The 20,000-nt window shown below is 43.1% G+C and overlaps 3 protein-coding genes and 1 pseudogene across 3 annotated transcripts; 2 read left to right on the top strand and 2 right to left on the bottom strand.

Annotated features, from left to right (window-relative positions):
• Positions 1-8,575: 8,575 nt before the first annotated feature.
• LOC141485982 (histone H2A-like) lies at positions 8,576-9,282 on the bottom strand (annotated as a pseudogene).
• A 164-nt stretch (positions 9,283-9,446) lies between these two features.
• LOC141485981 (uncharacterized) lies at positions 9,447-11,063 on the top strand. Its single transcript, XM_074183742.1, has one exon. It carries the CDS (start codon positions 9,579-9,581, stop codon positions 11,061-11,063), a length of 1,485 nt encoding a protein of 494 aa, XP_074039843.1. The 5' UTR covers positions 9,447-9,578.
• A 3,210-nt stretch (positions 11,064-14,273) lies between these two features.
• On the top strand, positions 14,274-14,764 carry LOC141485980 (histone H2B). Its single transcript, XM_074183741.1, has one exon. It carries the CDS (start codon positions 14,329-14,331, stop codon positions 14,698-14,700), a length of 372 nt encoding a protein of 123 aa, XP_074039842.1. The 5' UTR covers positions 14,274-14,328; the 3' UTR covers positions 14,701-14,764.
• Positions 14,765-17,691: 2,927 nt separating this feature from the next.
• LOC141485991 (histone H3) lies at positions 17,692-18,142 on the bottom strand. The gene has a single exon (XM_074183750.1). The coding sequence runs from the start codon at positions 18,100-18,102 to the stop codon at positions 17,692-17,694; it is 411 nt and encodes a 136-aa protein (XP_074039851.1). The 5' UTR covers positions 18,103-18,142.
• Between the last annotated feature and the right edge of the window lie 1,858 nt (positions 18,143-20,000).

The raw sequence follows: 20,000 nt of genomic DNA, 5'->3' as shown, positions 1-20,000 counted from the left end.
ACGAATTCACTCGGCACTGGAAAGTCTAATCGGTTTGGTTTGTCTTGAAAAAGACAGGTTTGTTTGTGATCGTCTGTGATCTAATCGAATTCTTTCTGGAGGTAATTTTGTTTTTGATGAAATTACCTCCCAAACACTTAACTCGTAATTGCACTGGCAACAACTGTAGTACAATTCTATTCTGCAGCCAATACCCAAGTATTATTTCCAGTTCCTGAATCAGGTTGCTTATAAATACTCCGCCGTCGATTTGTTTCCGCAAAAATACTCCTCAGTTATCCCACTGGATAACGAACTCAAATCTATTTGTCTGACCAGACTAGTCTGAATTCTATTCAAGTTAAGAATTCTTTCTTAACGCAGGACGTTGGAAACGAAGCCACTACTAATTTGTAGTGTATTATTAACACACGTTGTATGTATAGTAAAATAACTAACAATCAGTTTACAGCAGAACTTAAACGCAGAGTAACACAGTGAAAAGAAGCTCAGATGATTGCAGTAAAGCGAGTCATCGAACAGTGAGTTGAAAATCCATTTCGCGTTTCTTAAATATAAAATCACGCAAGAATTTCTCGCGCGTGGTTGGCTGGCGTCAACTCCGCCTACGCCGCCGCGAGAGCGCAACGCGAAATGAATTTTCGTCTGCTCCTGAACGTCGAGTATATCGGCGTTCAGGCTACCGTCCGCCGTTCGGACTTAGAATTATTTTTCTCTTAAATTTCATTTGCATGTAAACGATTTAGTATTGATTTTATTTCCCTGATTTTTGCTGTAGCGTCTTAAATTAATTATTCATTTACGAATAAGACCGTTTTTCTAATTCTTTATATTTCCATTACTTGGGTATTGACGACACCCCCCTGCCCTAAGCTGTTGCACGGCTATTCGAGTTTAAGTGCCTGAGAAGCAATTTCTTTTTTTTTTCTTTATTTTTTCAAACAACATATTTACAATTTTCATAGAGATACAATTGGTCCTTAATCCTATATGTACAAAAATTGTTATCCCCTTAAACTAACTAAATCTACTGTACATGTCGAGGCATCACAGCCGCCTTTCAGCTCCGCTCTCGACCTAGTATTTACAATGTAAAGGCATTCTATACTAAGGATCTAAATCCGGATGCCTTGGATCTAGATGATCCTGGCCCGGTCTCGGAGGAGGCGCTAGCCGCAAATCATTAATATGTATCGTGCGATCTTGTCCACCACGGTTCACGATGTACGTGTTCGCCCCCAATTTCCGGATCACCCGAGAAGGGACTGACCAGGTCTGGCCGAAATTTTTCCGGATTAATTCCGAATTTCGGCAAAGTACCCAGTCCCCCGGCCGGAAACTCGCCTTTGGTTGTTCGTCACGATTTGAAAATTCCTTTCCCTGTAACGCTCGGCCATTTGGTTGGCTCTCTCGATCCTAGCCTGCCGATTCTGGTTATTAGCTCTTCGTGAGCGCTGCGCAGGAGTAGCCCATTCTCCGGGCTTGGGAATTTCATATCCCAGCAGCAGTTCACTAGGAGTCATTTCCGTCGACGCGTTAACCCGTGTTCGTAAGTGAAACACGATTTCTGGTATATGCCGCTCCCACTCAGCTTCCGGTTTATCTATGAGGGCGGCGCGGAGCATCTTCTTGATCTCCTGCACTCGCCTCTCCACCGGATTGGCCTGCTGGTGGTGCGACGGACTCATCCTGGATACCATGTTATGAGATTCACAGAATCGTTCCCACGTCGCTCCTAAATACATCGCCGCGCCATCTGTGATTATAGTTTCAGGGAAACCCCATCTATAAAACACCTCTTCTAATAAAAACTTTGTCACCACACCTGCTTGGACGCTCTTATAGGCCTTGGTCTCAAGCCACTTAGAAAAACAATCCACCGCGACAAGCAAGTATTTGTTCCCACTCTCCCCTGCTGGGTAGGGCCCGAGAACATCGACAGACACCATTTGCCATGGCCTTGTCGGTTCAAGCGGTCGTTGTCCTGCTGGGGGTTGAGGCTTTGACGCTTTAGTGGTAGCGCAGGTTAGACAGGTTTTAATATATTCCTGCGCCTGTTTTTTCATGTTTGACCAATAAAAATGACGACTCACTTGATTAATGGTCTCGTCAATACCGGGGTGTCCACCTTCGTCATGGTACTTGCGGATTATCAAGTTCCAACAACGTCTGGGGACTAGCAGACGCTTGCAGTTCCCTTCTGACCTACATAGTATAATAAATCCCCGTCCATTTGAAAGTCATTCATGATTCGCTGTTCATATTCACTCGGTTCAGGATTTCCTTGCGCTCTCTCGATGCGCATCCTGAACCGACGAACTCCCTCACTTGACTTTTGTTCTTCGACAATCCGGTCGAATAAAGTCCTCATTTCGAGCAGTGTTTCAACCCCGTGATACAGGGACACCATATCACAGGTGTTGAATATTTCTGCGACCTCATCGATTAGGCACAGAACGAGGTCATCCTCGATCTGGTCCTCTGCTGGCCGTTCCTGGTGAGGGAAAAACATCCTCTCTGATTCAACTTCCAAGTCAGCCTTTGTTTCCACTTCCTCGGGATTTCGGGAGAGAAAATCTGGAAGCTGATTCAGCTTCCCTGGCACGTGTACGATTTCGAAGTCGTACTCCTGCAGTAACAGCGCCCATCTAGTTAACTTGGCTCTTTCGTCCTTCATACGGCCGAGCCAAGTCAACGCCGAACTGTCTGTCAATAGGGTGAACTTACCGTCCTGCAGGTAGTGCCGATACTTCTTAATCGCCCATACTACGGCCAGGCACTCAATCTCATTGATGTGATAGCGCCTCTCAGTCTCATTCAGCTTTGCGCTGCTGTACGCTATCACATCACGCTCTTCCAGTGTTTCTCCCCGCTGGAACAGTACCGCTCCAATCCCCACCTGACTGGCGTCCGTCTGCAGAAAATATGGTTTCGCAGGATCAGGCCTAGCCAGATGTAGCGGTTGCGATACTGCCCGCTTAATCCGTTGGAAGCTTTCCTCGGCTTCCGCGTTCCATTTGAATTTACGTTTTTTGTCGATCAAGTCTGTTAACGGGGCTGCCATTTCCGCAAAATGCGGAATGAACTCCCGTAACCAACCTGCAGTTCCTAAAAACCCTCTCAACTGCTTAACAGAGGTTGGTGTTGCGAAATTTCTTACATTTAGGACATGAGTTTCCTGCGGGAAGTTTCCTTTTTCGGACACAACTCTCCCCAAGTAGTTCAGGGTCGATGACCCGAACATACATTTCCCTGGGGAAAGCCATAGCCCATGTGTCCTCAAACGTTCTAATATCAGTCTTAAGTGGTCACAGTGTGCCTTGACATTGTCAGAATAGACGATAATATCGTCAAGGTACACTTTGCAGAACTTGTCTACATATCCTGATAGCACCTCGGACATGAGTTTTTGGAAAACGGCCGGCCCGTTTTTAAGTCCAAAACTCAGGACCTTGAATTCGTATACCGAACCGTCGGGGCCCCCGAAGGCGGTATACTTTCTGGAGTCTTTTTCCAACGGAGCCTGCCAGAATCCGTTCCTCAAGTCCAAAGTGCTAAATAGATTGGCCTTGCCCATCTCTCTTACGGTCTCCTGGATGGGAGGTAAATGTGGTGCCTCCGAGACTATCAGTTTATTAATCTGACGGTAATCTACGCAGAAGCGTAGCTTACCGCCTTTCTTGGGCACTAGGACCACGGGGAACAATAAGGGGAGGTACTCCTAGTAATCACCCCAGCTTCTAATAATTTCTGGATCTCCTCATGGACGATCCGTTTACGCTCCTCAGACATCTTGGCATAGCGCATTTGCCTAAACGGCTTCTCCTCCTTAACTATAATCTTATGGAGGATAGCCTTTGTCTGAGGTTGGCGTATCGTCTCTTCAAAAACGTCTTTAAATGTTTCTAATATTGGTAGAATTTCCGACTTCGTCGCCTCGTTGAATTGCGAGTCATCTAGGCTCAGAGGCGCGATGTCTCTCCCGGGTCTTCTGAGGGTTTCCCCTTCGAAAAATATTGACAACCGAGGAGCTTGTCCAAAATAGATGGTATTCCTAGCTAGGTCTAAACTGGCCTGTTGACCTTTCAAGAAAGGCATACCAAGTATGACCTTTTCCTGTAAGTCCTTAAGGACAGTGAACTTTAGCTGGAATACCCTCTCTTCTATATACACTTCAATCGTGACCTGGCCCAAACTCCTAGTGATGTTCTCGGAACAACCCATCAGGACTATCCCTGAGTTTGGGAGATTTTTTAGTCTCTTGTGGGACACTACATCTGCCCGCACAAAATTGCTGGACGCCCCGGTGTCTATTAGTGCTGTTACAGTCTTATTATTAATGACAACGGGAATCCTAGGGAGAGATCGACCGAACCCTTTTGGCTCTTCATCGAGTGGGGAAAGTACTTCGGAAAAGTTATTTACACACGGGGAGGAAAAATCTAAAATTTTTAGATTATTCTGGCGATTAATTAAGTTGCACAGGCCATCGCCACCTGGCTCTGCGCAACTTCTTAGTTTTCCGAGCTGGTTTCCTCTAAGACATTATTGACAGTTCTCCTCGGTGGAGACCTATCTCTGTTTTGAAAACGCTGGTTTCCATTTCTCTCTGAGGACCCTGCGGACGGAGGCTGCTGTTGTCTACTTTCATTTCCCCTGTTATAGGGAGGGACATACCTCGCGTTATTCTGCGAGTTTGAGTTATTTTGTATTGGCCCTCGATGCTGATTCGGGACTTGGACGTTCACTACCTTACTAGTAGTCGGCGCTTTTGATAGCTTGATATCTTCCTCAATGGCCGACGCATCTTGGAGTAATTGTTCCAATTTGTCAGGGACTCGTCCCCTGAAAAAGCATCGAATCTCCGGAGAGATCAGCTGAACAATAATATGCATAGCTGCTCGTTCATCCATCTCCGGAAACAGTCTTTTCGCCAAGCCAATCTTCTGGATGATGAAAACATCCGTTTTTATATTTCGGGTTTGTCCCTCTCCATAAAATTTAGCTGTCAGCTTAGCTAACAGCTCAGGGCTATCGAACTTTTGATCGAACCTGTTAATCAAAATCGGCCAAGTTATTTGGCTCTCCCTGTACACGGCTGCCCACTTGGCAGCATCTGAATCTAATTGACCGCAGAAAACCTCTACCCATTCTTCCTGCGATATCTTCGCTTTCCTTAGCTCATTTTCTATCCTGTCTACGAACCGTTTCGGGTCCTCATTTTCTAGGCCTCGAAACCTTGGAAGGTTCTGTCTATCCAGACGGTTTCCCCCCTGATTAGCCGAATGTCCTTGGCTCATCGCCACTGATAGGACATCAGCTAATTTATTTATTGCATGATCAACAATTTTCATTTGTTGATTATCTTCTATAATCTTTTCTGGGCGCCATCGAGTTTGTATTATGCCTGAACTCGAAAAAGGCATATCCTCACTGAAATTCACATTTTTCTTCGTTTCTTTTTGTGAATTTCCCATTTTGGGGAACGATTCTACTTCACTCCTTACTACGAATGAGTTTCCCAAAGCGTCCCTGAGTGTTACTTCATCTTCCATAGCCATTGCTAAGAATGGGTTTGTAGAAGTATTTATATATTCGTCCATTTCCAAAAATGGATTTATTGCTGAATTAGGAACTGATTCCATTTGTGAATCTGTGGCCCCACGTTGGCCAGCGCCATGTTGTCGATCCGGCGTACTAGAAAAATGAATTTCGTTGTTCATTTTTCCGTTTGGTTTCCGACGATGCCCGGCCAGGGAAGTGAGTATGCTCGTCGTCGCCGAAATCTCCACAGGAGACCAGAGCCGGGAAGTCCCCTTGACTCCCGGATGATCTTACTTTTTTTTTCCGTGTAACTGAATTACACGAGAGAAGTTATTATTTCCCTTTTAAATTCAAAAATCGAATGATCTATTTTTAGTTCCCTAAAATTCTATATAGTTCTAAACAAAAACTCGCGGGGTACGATGAGACACCACGTTGGCCGCTGGGACCGGTCTCAAAGTTTCCCTATCGATCCCTATCTACAAGAGACTCACACCGCGAAGTGACCTGCCTATTATCCCTAATCCCGAAGATACGAACAGTCCCCGGGGACTCAAGGGCTTTTAAGCCGCCGAGCGTCAATGCAATGAGAGCCTTCTCGTGAAGACTCTCGTAGACGGCTCGGGTAGGCGTGCCTCTGGCTGTATTCACTGTTGGTGCAGTCAATACGGCGACAGAGGCCTCTTCCTTTGAATCCCACGTCGAATCTCGGAGTTCAGGCGGGTACCACTGTGAATGCACACAAGAGTTAGTAAAAATAGTCTGTTTGCTTACCAGCTTAAGTCCACAGCACACTGCACACGAATTCACTCGGCACTGGAAAGTCTAATCGGTTTGGTTTGTCTTGAAAAAGACAGGTTTGTTTGTGATCGTCTGTGATCTAATCGAATTCTTTCTGGAGGTAATTTTGTTTTTGATGAAATTACCTCCCAAACACTTAACTCGTAATTGCACTGGCAACAACTGTAGTACAATTCTATTCTGCAGCCAATACCCAAGTATTATTTCCAGTTCCTGAATCAGGTTGCTTATAAATACTCCGCCGTCGATTTGTTTCCGCAAAAATACTCCTCAGTTATCCCACTGGATAACGAACTCAAATCTATTTGTCTGACCAGACTAGTCTGAATTCTATTCAAGTTAAGAATTCTTTCTTAACGCAGGACGTTGGAAACGAAGCCACTACTAATTTGTAGTGTATTATTAACACACGTTGTATGTATAGTAAAATAACTAACAATCAGTTTACAGCAGAACTTAAACGCAGAGTAACACAGTGAAAAGAAGCTCAGATGATTGCAGTAAAGCGAGTCATCGAACAGTGAGTTGAAAATCCATTTCGCGTTTCTTAAATATAAAATCACGCAAGAATTTCTCGCGCGTGGTTGGCTGGCGTCAACTCCGCCTACGCCGCCGCGAGAGCGCAACGCGAAATGAATTTTCGTCTGCTCCTGAACGTCGAGTATATCGGCGTTCAGGCTACCGTCCGCCGTTCGGACTTAGAATTATTTTTCTCTTAAATTTCATTTGCATGTAAACGATTTAGTATTGATTTTATTTCCCTGATTTTTGCTGTAGCGTCTTAAATTAATTATTCATTTACGAATAAGACCGTTTTTCTAATTCTTTATATTTCCATTACTTGGGTATTGACGACATTTCCAGCGCCGACGGCCTTCAGTTGTTCTCGAGCATTCGAAGTAGTAATAACGTATTTCGCTCGTACTTTTTTTCTCTATAATCTTCCGTTTGTATTACACAAAATGACTGGTAGAGGAAAAGGAGGAAAGGGATTAGGAAAAGGCGGAGCAAAAAGACATCGCAAAGTGTTGCGAGATAATATTCAAGGAATTACGAAGCCTGCCATCAGAAGATTAGCTCGTCGTGGAGGTGTAAAACGTATATCCGGATTGATATACGAAGAAACTCGTGGAGTACTCAAAGTATTTCTCGAAAATGTTATCAGAGATGCGGTAACATATACAGAACACGCCAAAAGAAAAACCGTCACGGCCATGGACGTAGTATACGCTCTCAAACGTCAAGGGCGTACATTATATGGTTTCGGCGGTTAGATTCATATTCCGACGAGAAATTTACAAAAAAAAAACGGTTCTTTTCAGAACCACAATTTGTTTTCAAAACGAATTCGATTTATATACTTTACTTTGGTGTGAGTAATAATTAACGAATTACCAAATTAAATTCGAACGATATACCCATCTAATTTTAAGCATTATCTGTCATTCTTTTGATTACCTGAATAATTGCTTCATTTTATCCTGTATACTTAACGAAATTATTAATTTCAACCTTACTACATCTGTATACGAAGAAGAAAAGAGAAGAACGATCTGTACAATTAGATTATATACCACTCGGTTTCTAAATCTATAGGACAGGGAAGCTACTGGTATCTAGCTAGCTAGCTAGGTAGCTCCCAAACTATTCAATTATTCACCAATAGAAATTACATATGAAACTTTTCTGAAACGCCGCTTTAAAACGCGATACCATTTGTACGTAAAGAAAAAATTGAAAAAATGAATATTCATAAACTGATCGAAGGTTAATGAACCACTGTCCAAATATTATTGTTTTATGCTTATAATATTCATCTATCCCATTTCACAAATTACTATGAATAATAATAACAACCTATTTTTATATACTCGTCATTCATTTCTGCAGATATTGAAATGTATGTATGCATTCATCTATGCTATATAATTTAATTAGGTATAATTTTTTTTTGTTTTCATTTATTCATTCCAATTTACTCATGATTGTCTATATTGTAATTCCACGAACAAGAATGTATAATATTTCTATGGATATTGTTATGTTTATTCATTTGTATACCTAAATCTGATATTACTGCATACATTTTATTTTCATCACGAATAAACGTACAGACATTCTGATATTTGATTTCAGCAAATAGAAATCACTTGTTTCGGCACGAAAATAAGAAGTTGAACAATAATAATATTATTAATCATGTATACATGTATACGTAAATATGCGCAAGCAAGAAAGAAACAATCGCATATCGTGCTGCGTCAACAATTGTATCGAAAAGCGATGACAAGAAAATAAAAAAAAATATATGCAATTGTCGAATTCATTAGAGAAAATCGTTGTGGCCCTGATAAGGGCCGATATTTTATTTGTCGCTTTCCTCTCTCAGGAAATGTGTACTTATGCCTTCTTTTCGGTTTTTTTCGGTAACAAAACCGCCTGAATATTGGGCAAAACACCACCTTGAGCAATGGTTACTCCTGATAACAATTTATTGAGTTCTTCGTCGTTTCGAATGGCCAGCTGTAAATGTCTAGGAATGATACGGGTTTTTTTGTTATCGCGAGCCGCATTACCGGCCAATTCCAAGACTTCAGCTGCCAAATATTCCATTACTGCGGCTAAGTAAACCGGGCGCCGGCACCAACTCGTTCGGCATAATTTCCCTTACGAAGGAGTCGATGAATACGTCCTACTGGGAATTGGAGTCCAGCCCGACTGGAACGGGACTTTGCCTTTCCCTTAACTTTACCTCCTTTTCCACGTCCAGACATGTCGAATCGTAGATTAGTATTATATATCGGATAAATTTAAAGAATTCACTGAGAATTATTCGATGTTGCTCTAACAGTAGCTTTCTATACAATGATTTCTATATAGAATCGACCTGTATTAATACCGTCCTACCGACCAATGGGCGTTCTCGAACGCTCAACTTTCCGGTGGGCGGAGCCTACTAGAGTTCCAGTTACTATCTGAAATAGTGACGACAGAGTGGCGTCTTTTACACACATTCGACATCGAGAGCTCGTAGAGGCAACATCGACTAGAAGTGAAAGTTTACCTGTGAAGGACCACCTAAGGAGGCAAACTGAGAAGTGTTTAAGAGACACACAAACAACAGTTCTTATCAGAACTGATAAAGAGAATTCAGTTCTTCTTAGAACTAAATATAATATTAGAATTTTAATCCACTTATTTTCAGGGAGTCCACTCCACACAGACCGTAAAAAATGGAAGCTGAAAACAAAGCTCTAAAAGAAGACAACGCAAAGCTAAGAGACACACTGGACAAGCTGGTCAGCCAAATGGCTGACATGAACAAGAAATTCGACCTACTACTGGCCGAAAACGCAGCCCTCAGAAGAAGGCAAGAGGATAGGACAAAACCTGCCGAAAAATCGCAGGAGAAGAACAAGGAAGAAATCAAAAGCAAAGCCCCAGCAAAACCAAAACAAGAGGAAAAAGAAAAAGACAAGAAAATAGACACCGCCGTCATCAAGGAAACGGAAAAAGAAAAAGAAGCCTCCCAGAAGAGGCAAAGAAAGCCTGAAAACACCACAGATACGGAGACAGAAGACGGATTCGAAAAGGCCGAAACGAGAAAGGCGAGGAAAGCAAGGAAGAGAACCTCGCGACTTGTCGTATTACAAAAGAAACCGGAGGAAACGGAAATGGAGACAGAGGAAACAACAAAACCGGAAGAGACGTCCATTACTGGGAACATACCAGCAATCGTACCAACCGGAGAACGCAAAACTCCGGAGGTCCCAGTCTGGCCAACCCCCAGGCAAACCGAGGACAGGCCAAGCGAACAAGGAGGATCAACAAACGCGGTCACGCACCCGAAACAAACAAATCCCATGTCACCACCACCAATAGTTGTCCATGACAGCAAACGGTGGAATGAAATCTCCAGAGGTCTCGAAGCCCGTAAAATAGGATATAACAAGGCAAGACTTACTAGAGATGGTATCTACATCTACGCAAACAACGAAGAAGAGTGGCGCAAAGCCACCAGATACATGGAAGAATTCCGCCTGGAATTCCACACGTTCACCCTTAAGAAAGAAATCCCACTCCACGCAGTGATCCGGGGGATACCGGAGAACGTGGAGGACGCGGACGTCGCGGCAGATCTCACCAGACAAGGCTTTGAGGTTCTGGAATGTCACAGAATGACGTCCAGAAAAACCAGACAAATTCTGCCACTATTCCTGGTCAAAGTGCCTAAAGACCAGGACAAAATATACGCATTGAGAACATGCGTAAATCTGATCGTGCGGGCGGAGCCGCAAAGAATTAACAAGAGAGAGATAAGGCAGTGCCACCGATGCCAGTACTTCGGGCATGCACAGAGATGTTGCCACGCAACCGCACGTTGCGTAAAATGCGGTGAACAACACGAGACTAGAGAATGCCAAAAGCAAAGGGAAGAGCCGGCCAAATGCGCAAACTGCCTGGGTGCGCATCCGGCAAGCTACAGGGGATGCAGAATGTTCCCCAAACCAAGACCCTCGCAATCAACAGGAAACAGGCCTCGACAAACGGAGAGTCAGAGGCCCCGGCAACAAACAGCTCAGAGAAAGCCAGCACCAAAGGCACAACAAACCGGAGGAAGCGAGCTGATCCAAATTCTAGGAAATCTGACGACTGAGCAGCAAAAGATCGCGCAAGCGGTCTTAGCAGCCCTAATCCAAACACCCGGACGACAGTAATGCCAGCACGAGTGCCTGGAAGACTAGTCGTAGGATCGTGGAACATCAACGGTTTCACAGAAAGAAGAAACGAGCTACTGGAGCTACTATCGCGCCTAGAAATAGACGTCATGGCGCTCCAGGAGACACGGATAAGAAGCGAAAAGAGCTACCGCATCCCAGGATATAACATGTACAGGACAGACAGGCCAGGGGGGCGCAACGCCGCGGGAGGCGTTGCGCTACTAGTCAAAACAGACCTAGCGCAAAACGAAGAAAGAAGACCGGAAACCCAAATCGGCGAAGCAGTAGCAGTTAGAGTCAACGTGAGACGCTACGAGCAGCTGAAAATATCGTCGGTATACCTACCCCCGCAAGGTAGAAGAATAGAAAGAACCGACTTGGCAGAATTATTCCCAGATCACCATCCCACAGTGGCCATCGGCGACTTCAACGCAAAGTCGCCAGACTGGAACTGTAGGTTCGCAAACACAAGAGGCAGAGATATAGTAAGATTACTAGACGAATTTGAGGACATCGAGGTAGTAGCACCGAACAGCCCAACGTACTACCCGCAAGCAGACGCAGTCCCAAGCACTCTTGACATCGCGCTAGTACAAAACATCGATACTACGGAGATGGAAGTACTAGAGGAAGGGTCGTCAGACCACAACCCCATCCTATTCACAATAGGAAGGGGAGAAGTGGAAGCAGACAACCCAACGAAGCGAATCATAGACTGGACAAGATTCCAACGAACCATACACGACGCGCTGGGTGAGATACCACGCATCGAAACAAAAACAGATCTGGAGAACGCCACGGACCAGCTTCAGCAGGCGATCACACAAACAACGGAAAGAAGCGCGAGGGAAGTCCCAGCCACGCGCTTTAACTTCCAAGAGCACCTTCCACCAGAAACGATGGAACTAATCAGAATAAGAAGACGCCTGAAAAGACAGTACCAAAGAACACGTGCACCGATGGACAAAAGGTGCATGAATAGAGCAAACAGGATACTGAAAGAAGAGCTGAAAGCGATCCGAGAAAGACAATGGACCACCCGTCTGGAAGAGCTGGCCACAGAAGATAGATCTGCGTGGCAAATGCAGAAGAAACTTAGGAACGGACCGCGACAACCCTGCCCACCAATACACGGCGAGCAAGGAATAGTCTACACTGACCAGGAGAAGGCGGAAGCATTCGCGGACAACTTCGAAAGGCAGTGCAAAGAGAATGACGTCCCGTTCACAGACGAGGTAGAGGAAATAGAAAACCAGGTGGAAAGAACGGTACGGAGGCTCAACCGACGAACAGATAATGCGCAACCCCTGGCCCCGACATCGCCTGAGGAAGTGAAAGACATTCTGAGGCACCTTATCACTCGGAAAGCACCAGGCCCAGACAACATAACAAATAGAGCACTGAAAGTGCTGCCGCGAAAGGGTATAGCAGCCATAACCAACATCATAAATGCTATACTCAGACTGCAACACTTCCCGTACCAGTTCAAAGAGGCAACGGTAATCCACATACCAAAGCCCAAGAAGAACCACCTGTTTCCAGCGAACCACCGGCCAATAAGCTTACTGCCATCCATAAGCAAAGTGGCGGAACGCGTCATCCTGAAGAGACTGGAAGAACAAACCAGAGAGTTAGGGATCCTCCCCAACGAACAATTCGGTTTTAGATCAGAGCACTCAACAGAGCTACAAGTCCTGAGGGTAGTGGAATTTGCGACAGAAGGCTTCAACCTTGGCAAAGGACACAACACCGGAGCTATCTTCCTAGACGTCTCCAAGGCGTTCGACAGAGTTTGGCACGACGGGCTACTAGCCAAGATGAGCGATTTCGGATACTCCAAACCAATGGTAAGATTAATCCAGTCTTTTCTAGCTGACAGGCGATGCCGATGCAGAGTAGGAGACGAATTATCAACAGTTCGACTACTGGAGGCAGGAGTCCCGCAAGGTGCAGTCCTTTCGCCACACCTCTACTCCGTATACACGGCAGACGTGCCCAAGCCAGAGAACAACTTTAACAAGTTGGCACTCTACGCGGACGACACGGCCCTGCTGGCGAGATCTAGGAGTCAAGCACTCGTAACAAGATACCTGCAACAACAGGCAGACAGATTAGAGGAGTGGGCTAACCTGTGGAAGATCAGTATCAACCCTGACAAGAGTCAGGCGATACTGTTCACCCGCAGGTTCGTACAACCGGAAGGCAACGTCATCTTCAACGGACAAGAGATTCCGTGGACAAACAAAGCAACATATCTCGGGGTCATCCTAGACAAGAAGCTAACATTCCAGGAACACGTACAACAGAGAATTGGAATGGCCAAACAGGCCAGAAGACGCCTGGCGCCGATCATAGGAAGAAGTAGTAACATGGCACTGAAAGTCAAACTACTGATGATCAGAACGATCCTAATGCCTATAATTCTGTACGCATGCACTGCCTGGGGCCAGTGCGCGCAGACACACAGAAAGAAGATCCAAGCATTTATGAACACGAGCGTAAGGGCCGCCGTAAATGCACCGTATTACATCCCGAACAGATTCATATACAGGGATCTAGGACTGGACACGCAGTATGTGGACGTGTATATGAGAGAACATGCAGAAAGCACGTTCGATAGAATCAGATCGCATTTAAATCCAGCGTTTCGCGATCTACACGATGCGTTGAACATGGATGACCCCAGGTTCCGAGAAAGGGACAAACATCCAAGGCCGACAAGACAAAATCAGAGACCGCCCCCACGAGTCGCCGTCAGGCGGCTCAGGCAAGTATAAAAATCTTAAGTGTATTAACCATATATTCTCTTACAGGAAAACCGCGATTCAATTTCAAAATCACATTTCTCAGCTTCACTGGGAAAAGCCCGACTATTACAACTCTGGCCGCCGTTAGCTTTGGGGGCCCCCATGCAAAAATTCAATTAGGAATACCGCGACAAACAAGAGCCAAATAAAATTTAAACCGAGAAGTTAGATAGGGAAATAAAAGCACCTAAAGGCTGGTTTCCAACCAAAAGAGGTTAGATATCAATCTTGCTGAAGTGCCAGCAGCTGGATTGAGGACCGTTTCCTTAAGAAACGGGGGTGGAAGGAAAGGGTCGCCAGGTCCAAACCTGCGGAAGCATTTCCGTAAGGAGGGAGCTTGCGACCTGGGCACACAACCCGGGAGGGGCATGGGGGGGCGTCTTTTACATTGAGTCGAAAGCAAACCTGCACGATAGTACTTGTTTGTTTGATATTGACGAAATTAAATTTTCAGAATGCCACCCAAAGCTAGTGGAAAGGCTGCGAAGAAGGCCGGAAAGGCCCAAAAGAATATATCGAAGACCGATAAGAAAAAGAAGAGGAGGAGGAAGGAAAGTTACGCAATTTATATCTACAAAGTATTGAAACAAGTCCATCCCGATACCGGAATATCCAGTAAAGCGATGAGCATCATGAACAGTTTCGTAAATGATATATTTGAGCGTATCGCAGCGGAAGCCTCCCGTCTTGCTCATTATAACAAGCGATCGACTATTACGAGCAGAGAAATTCAGACTGCAGTACGTCTGTTACTTCCTGGTGAATTGGCGAAGCACGCCGTCAGCGAAGGCACCAAAGCAGTTACGAAATATACCAGTTCGAAATAATTTACTTATTCCGGTCTACGATATACATTCTTAAAAAAAAACGGTTCTTTTCAGAACCACAAAATATTTATGAAAGAATTCTTACAATATCGTTTCGACGCTGAATGATAATTTATTTTTGCTAGGGCGCTAGGTCTCACTCGGTTGGGTTGCCTTGTTATCAGTACATTGTTACCTCCTTTCGTGAAACGCGCGATGATAATAAATAATTTTGCCACCTATATTTAGATGGTGCTTACCTACCTATCAACCTAAAAAGTTAACGTTCGTTACTGTTATACTAGTCATGTACTCTATTACTTATGTTATTTTTTAACGTGTTTTTTATTTACGTGCTAATATGTTGTCTAAAAACGTTTATGATTAGCATTTCTGATTTCGACTATAACATTGACGATTTATATATTTCGGGTGGGGGTGGGTGTGTATTACTCCGTTATAGATAGAGCTCACAGTATCGTCGTTCGTTCGTTCGTTCGTTCGTGTTGTAGTATCGACCTTTTTATTGAAAGTATATTACGATGATTATATCTTATCGAATATAACATTAATAACGTTCGTTATTATTCGAATGCCGTTTTCATCGAACACTTTTATAGGGATAATTTTTGAAAATGTTGATGCTATTAGAAGCGTCGGTTCTTGGTTATAGTCGTGTATGAAGGTAGACACGAGGTCTCTTCGATGCCCCTATTCACTCGTGTATTTATCGAGTATTATCGGCTAATGTATCATGTTTCTATAGACAGTCGCGCCTATGATATTTATTCGAAGGTTCCTTCCAGATCATCGATTACGAGTATTTTCGGAAAGGAATTGTCTGGAGTTACGTCAAAATCATCAATACTTCATATTTCATTGTAATTTACTGTGAGTTGTCGAGGTTTAATATTAGCTTTTTCTTATCAGAAAATATTTTCGGAATACGTAGAATCTATCCACGTTATTGTGCTAGTCGAAGTCTAAATAGGAAACCGGCATTGATTTCGTAAAGAAGTTGATGCGAACATTTCGACAGCAGAATGGAAGCCGTCAATATCGTGTCTAACGAGAATGTCGAGCGTTCAGTCTCCCGTCCGCCTGTGCTTCGACCCAGAATATTTAAACAAACGGAACACCAGAGGACTACATCATTCTCTCTAGACGCCTAACGAGTGTAGCATCTATCTTCCGAGAATATATTGTCAGTTGTTTTTTTACTATGGCAGACATAGAAAATCAGAATTCTTCGGCTTCGGCTAATTCATCTTCGTCGCCGCAGGCACAGTCTACTGCGAAGAAAGAAAAGAAAGTTAAAAATCCAAGAAGTAAACCTTCTCACCCACCTACGTCGGAAATGGTTAATAACGCTATTAAAGGATTGAAGGAACGGGGTGGTTCCTCTTTACAAGCCATAAAAAAATATATTGCGGCGAATTATAAGGCTGACGCAGAAAAAGTGGCACCTTTCATCAAGAAATATCTTAAATCTGCGGTTGCTTCCGGATCATTAGTACAAACTAAAGGAAAAGGTGCATCGGGGTCGTTCAAATTGGCATCGGCATCTTCTGGTTCGGCAAAACCGTCGGCTACCGAAAAGAAAACGTCCGGTACGGCCGGTGCGAAGGCCAAAAAAACTCCCGTTAAACGCGTAGCTGGTGAAAAAGCTAAAACCGGCAAGAAGGCTGCTGCATCACCGAAAGGTAAGAAAGCCTCTCCGGAAAAGAAAGCGGCTGCCGCAGCCAAGCCTAAAAAGGTAACTGCCGAGGATAAAAAGACCGTCGCTTCTAAGGTTTCGTCCGCGACTTCTGCTAGTAAAACCAAGTCTCCTTCGAAAGCAAAGAAAACTAACAAAGGACCAACAAAAAAGCCGAAAGCACCCAAACCGAAAACCGCGAAAGCGACCCCTGCATCGGCATCTTCTCCGAAAGCCAAAAAAGCTGCCTCTCCAAAAAAGAAGAAGTAAATTCTTCTATCAGTTGACTTCTCTCTCCGGCGACGAAGTCTAAGAAAACAAATGGCCCTTTTCAGGGCCACAATTTTTTTTACAAGAATTCGTATATAATTCAACTGTCCAACAAATATATAAATAAATAGTCAGAACTACCTACCTAGCCTATCCCTATAAACAGAAAAAAAATAGATAAATAATATTTCTTCCGCCGCCGCCGCCGACTATCGAATTGATATGAATCGAATAATTTCGTAAAAGAGTAAAAATTAAAAAATATTGCTCTGTCTTTCTATTTCATTGAAATATGTCTTGTGAACAGTTGACTTATTTTCTGATATTGGGATCGTTTCAGGAAAATGAGTCAAAATCATTTCGAGATTTCCAAACTAAGGGTGTTCCATTTGAGAAATCACTGATTTTTATATCTTCAGAATTACTCATCGACTCCTAATACCTCGTTCATCATTTTGGAAATGTTACTCCTCCTACAAGACGACGGAATGTAATATTTTGATGAATCAATAATAGCTTATGTATTCTATGAGACTTGTTTTCAATTTTATAGGGAAATGGCTCGAGAACCGAATAATACCTACTTTTTCTGTATAAACGATCGAATATCTCGAGAACGATTCATTTTTGGTATAGGGTATATTACAAAAAGTCACTCGAGATTTATGCCAGGTATTCAAAAATATGAATCAGAGGAAATTTACGAAAAGATGGTGATGTTATGAGCGATCTTTCATTCAGTGATCGCTTGTTTTTCGTTATTTATCTCAGCCGTTTCTAAAAATGATCTTTTCGAAAGATTCGTTTCGGAAAGTAAAAAATTTCAGTATTATAATCCATATTTGGATCATACTGAACATGTTCTGCAAACACCCGTGATTTAATATTTACGTGATGCGAGTTATTGAAAATATCATACATTCATTCATTCATTCATTCATATCTATCGATAAACGAATTCTTTCATCAATTGCATTTTGTGGTTCTGAAAAGAACCTTTTTTTTGTATATATTTTCAATATATATTGGGATATATATATATGAAATTAAGCTCGTTCTCCGCGTATTCTCCTTGCTAACTGAATGTCTTTGGGCATAATGGTAACGCGCTTGGCGTGAATGGCGCACAAATTCGTATCTTCGAAGAGTCCTACCAAATACGCCTCGCTAGCTTCTTGCAAAGCCATGACGGCTGAACTTTGGAATCGTAAATCGGTTTTGAAATCTTGAGCGATTTCTCGAACTAAACGTTGAAAGGGTAATTTCCTAATCAACAATTCAGTACTCTTCTGATAACGTCGAATTTCTCGGAGAGCAACAGTACCGGGTCTGTAACGATGAGGTTTTTTAACACCTCCCGTAGCCGGTGCACTTTTGCGAGCTGCTTTAGTAGCTAATTGTTTTCTCGGAGCTTTACCTCCAGTCGATTTACGAGCGGTCTGCTTGGTACGAGCCATTTTCAAAACCTATTGCGAATTGTAACGAACGAAATGTATACCGAACGATAGACGGACAACATATGAACTGAGTCGGCTTATACACGCCAACTATTATATACCATCTAGACGAGACGCCATTGGTCCGATTTCCAGTTGTGGGCGGAGTCATGAAATTTAACAAAACCCGACCGAGTTCGGTGTAGAACTTTAGTCGAAGTCTGTCGTTAGTATCACTAACAGTATTTCATTCGTATCGTGCAGTATATAATTTATTCTTAACATTCGAAATGACTGGTCGTGGCAAGGGAGGTAAAGGTTTAGGAAAAGGAGGAGCGAAACGTCATCGTAAAGTATTGCGTGATAATATCCAAGGAATAACGAAACCTGCCATTAGAAGATTAGCCCGTCGAGGTGGTGTTAAACGTATTTCGGGTTTGATATACGAAGAAACTCGTGGAGTACTCAAAGTATTTCTCGAAAATGTTATCAGAGATGCCGTAACATATACCGAACATGCGAAACGCAAAACCGTCACAGCCATGGATGTTGTATACGCCCTGAAAAGGCAAGGTCGAACCTTGTACGGATTTGGCGGTTGAATTTAATGCCTCCCCCTGTATTGTCCTTACCGTTTCCATAAAAAAAAGGTTCTTTTCAGAACCACAAAAGCTTATGAAATGAATTCGTGTGTATTTTTTATATTTTTGAAGTAAGTCTCAGGTCAAGAAAGTAATACAAATCATGAAATTATGAAACAACAAAATTTAATTGACGCTCCGGAGGGGCGACTTCATTGATGATTCCAGTGGCGCATTTGCTTTTTCAGCTGCAGGAAAACCCGGAAAAACCTGCAGCAGCAGCAAGCACCACATCATGTGAACATCTTGATCTACTAATGTCTTCTCTTTTATAAAACAAAATGTAGGGTATCTCCAGAGACTACAGTAAATTTAGAACATCGCCAGAACACTTAGTGACACGACTATCGTCAAACTTAATCGACCTCTGCCCTCCGGTAGCAAGCAGAATATCGGAAGCGTGAAATAAAAATTTGAATTGGAAATTTTGGCGAAATAACCCGAACGGAAAGTGTAGTGAAAATATAAAAGATAACGGAAAGTGTAGTGAAAATATAAAAGATAACGGAAAGTGTAGTGAACGTTTACCTCTGCCTTCCGCGAACAAGCAGAATATCGGAAGCGTGAAATAAAAATTTGAAATGGAAATTTTGGCGAAATAACCCGAACGGAAAGTGTAGTGAAAATATAAAAGAAAACGGAAAGTGTAGTGAAAATTTAAAAGTAGCGGAAAGTGTAGTGAAAACATAAATATACCGGAAAGTGTAGTGAACGTTTACTTCTGCCTTCCGCGAGCAAGCAGAATATCGGAAGCGTGAAATAAAAATTTGAATTGGAAATTTTGGCGAAATAACCCGAACGGAAAGTGTAGTGAAAATATAAAAGATAACGGAAAGTGTAGTGAAAACATAAATATAACGGAAAGTGTAATGAAAGTTTACCTCTGCCTTCTGGGAGCGAGCAGAATTTCGGAAGCGTGAAGAAAATATTTCAGATGGAAACTTTGGCGAAAATAATCGTGAACGGAAAGTGTGGTGAAAATATAAAAGTATCGGAAAGTGTAGTGAAACATAAATATAACGGAAAGTGTAATGAAAGTTTACCTCTGCCTTCTGGGAGCGAGCAGAATTTCGGAAGCGTGAAGAAAATATTTCAGATGGAAACTTTGGCGAAAATAATCGTGAACGGAAAGTGTGGTGAAAATATAAAAGTATCGGAAAGTGTAGTGAAAACATAAATATAACGGAAAGTGTAATGAAAGTTTACCTCTGCCTTCTGGGAGCAGCAGAATTTCGGAAGCGTGAAGAAAACATTTCAGATGGAAATTTTGGCGAAAAT

This window comes from Leptinotarsa decemlineata, unplaced genomic scaffold (assembly GCF_025532065.1).
Source record: "Leptinotarsa decemlineata unplaced genomic scaffold, Ldec_3_MD MMD2_tig00026342_RagTag_RagTag, whole genome shotgun sequence".
NCBI lineage: Eukaryota > Metazoa > Arthropoda > Insecta > Coleoptera > Chrysomelidae > Leptinotarsa > Leptinotarsa decemlineata.
The sequence above is the reverse complement of the archived record's forward strand: the minus strand, read 5'-3'. Positions and strand labels throughout refer to the sequence as shown.

Coding starts and splice junctions, on each gene's coding strand:
- LOC141485981 (XM_074183742.1), top strand. CDS start 9,579: ATGGAAGCTGAAAACAAAGCTCTAAAAGAAGACAACGCAAAGCTAAGA.
- LOC141485980 (XM_074183741.1), top strand. CDS start 14,329: ATGCCACCCAAAGCTAGTGGAAAGGCTGCGAAGAAGGCCGGAAAGGCC.
- LOC141485991 (XM_074183750.1), bottom strand. CDS start 18,102: ATGGCTCGTACCAAGCAGACCGCTCGTAAATCGACTGGAGGTAAAGCT.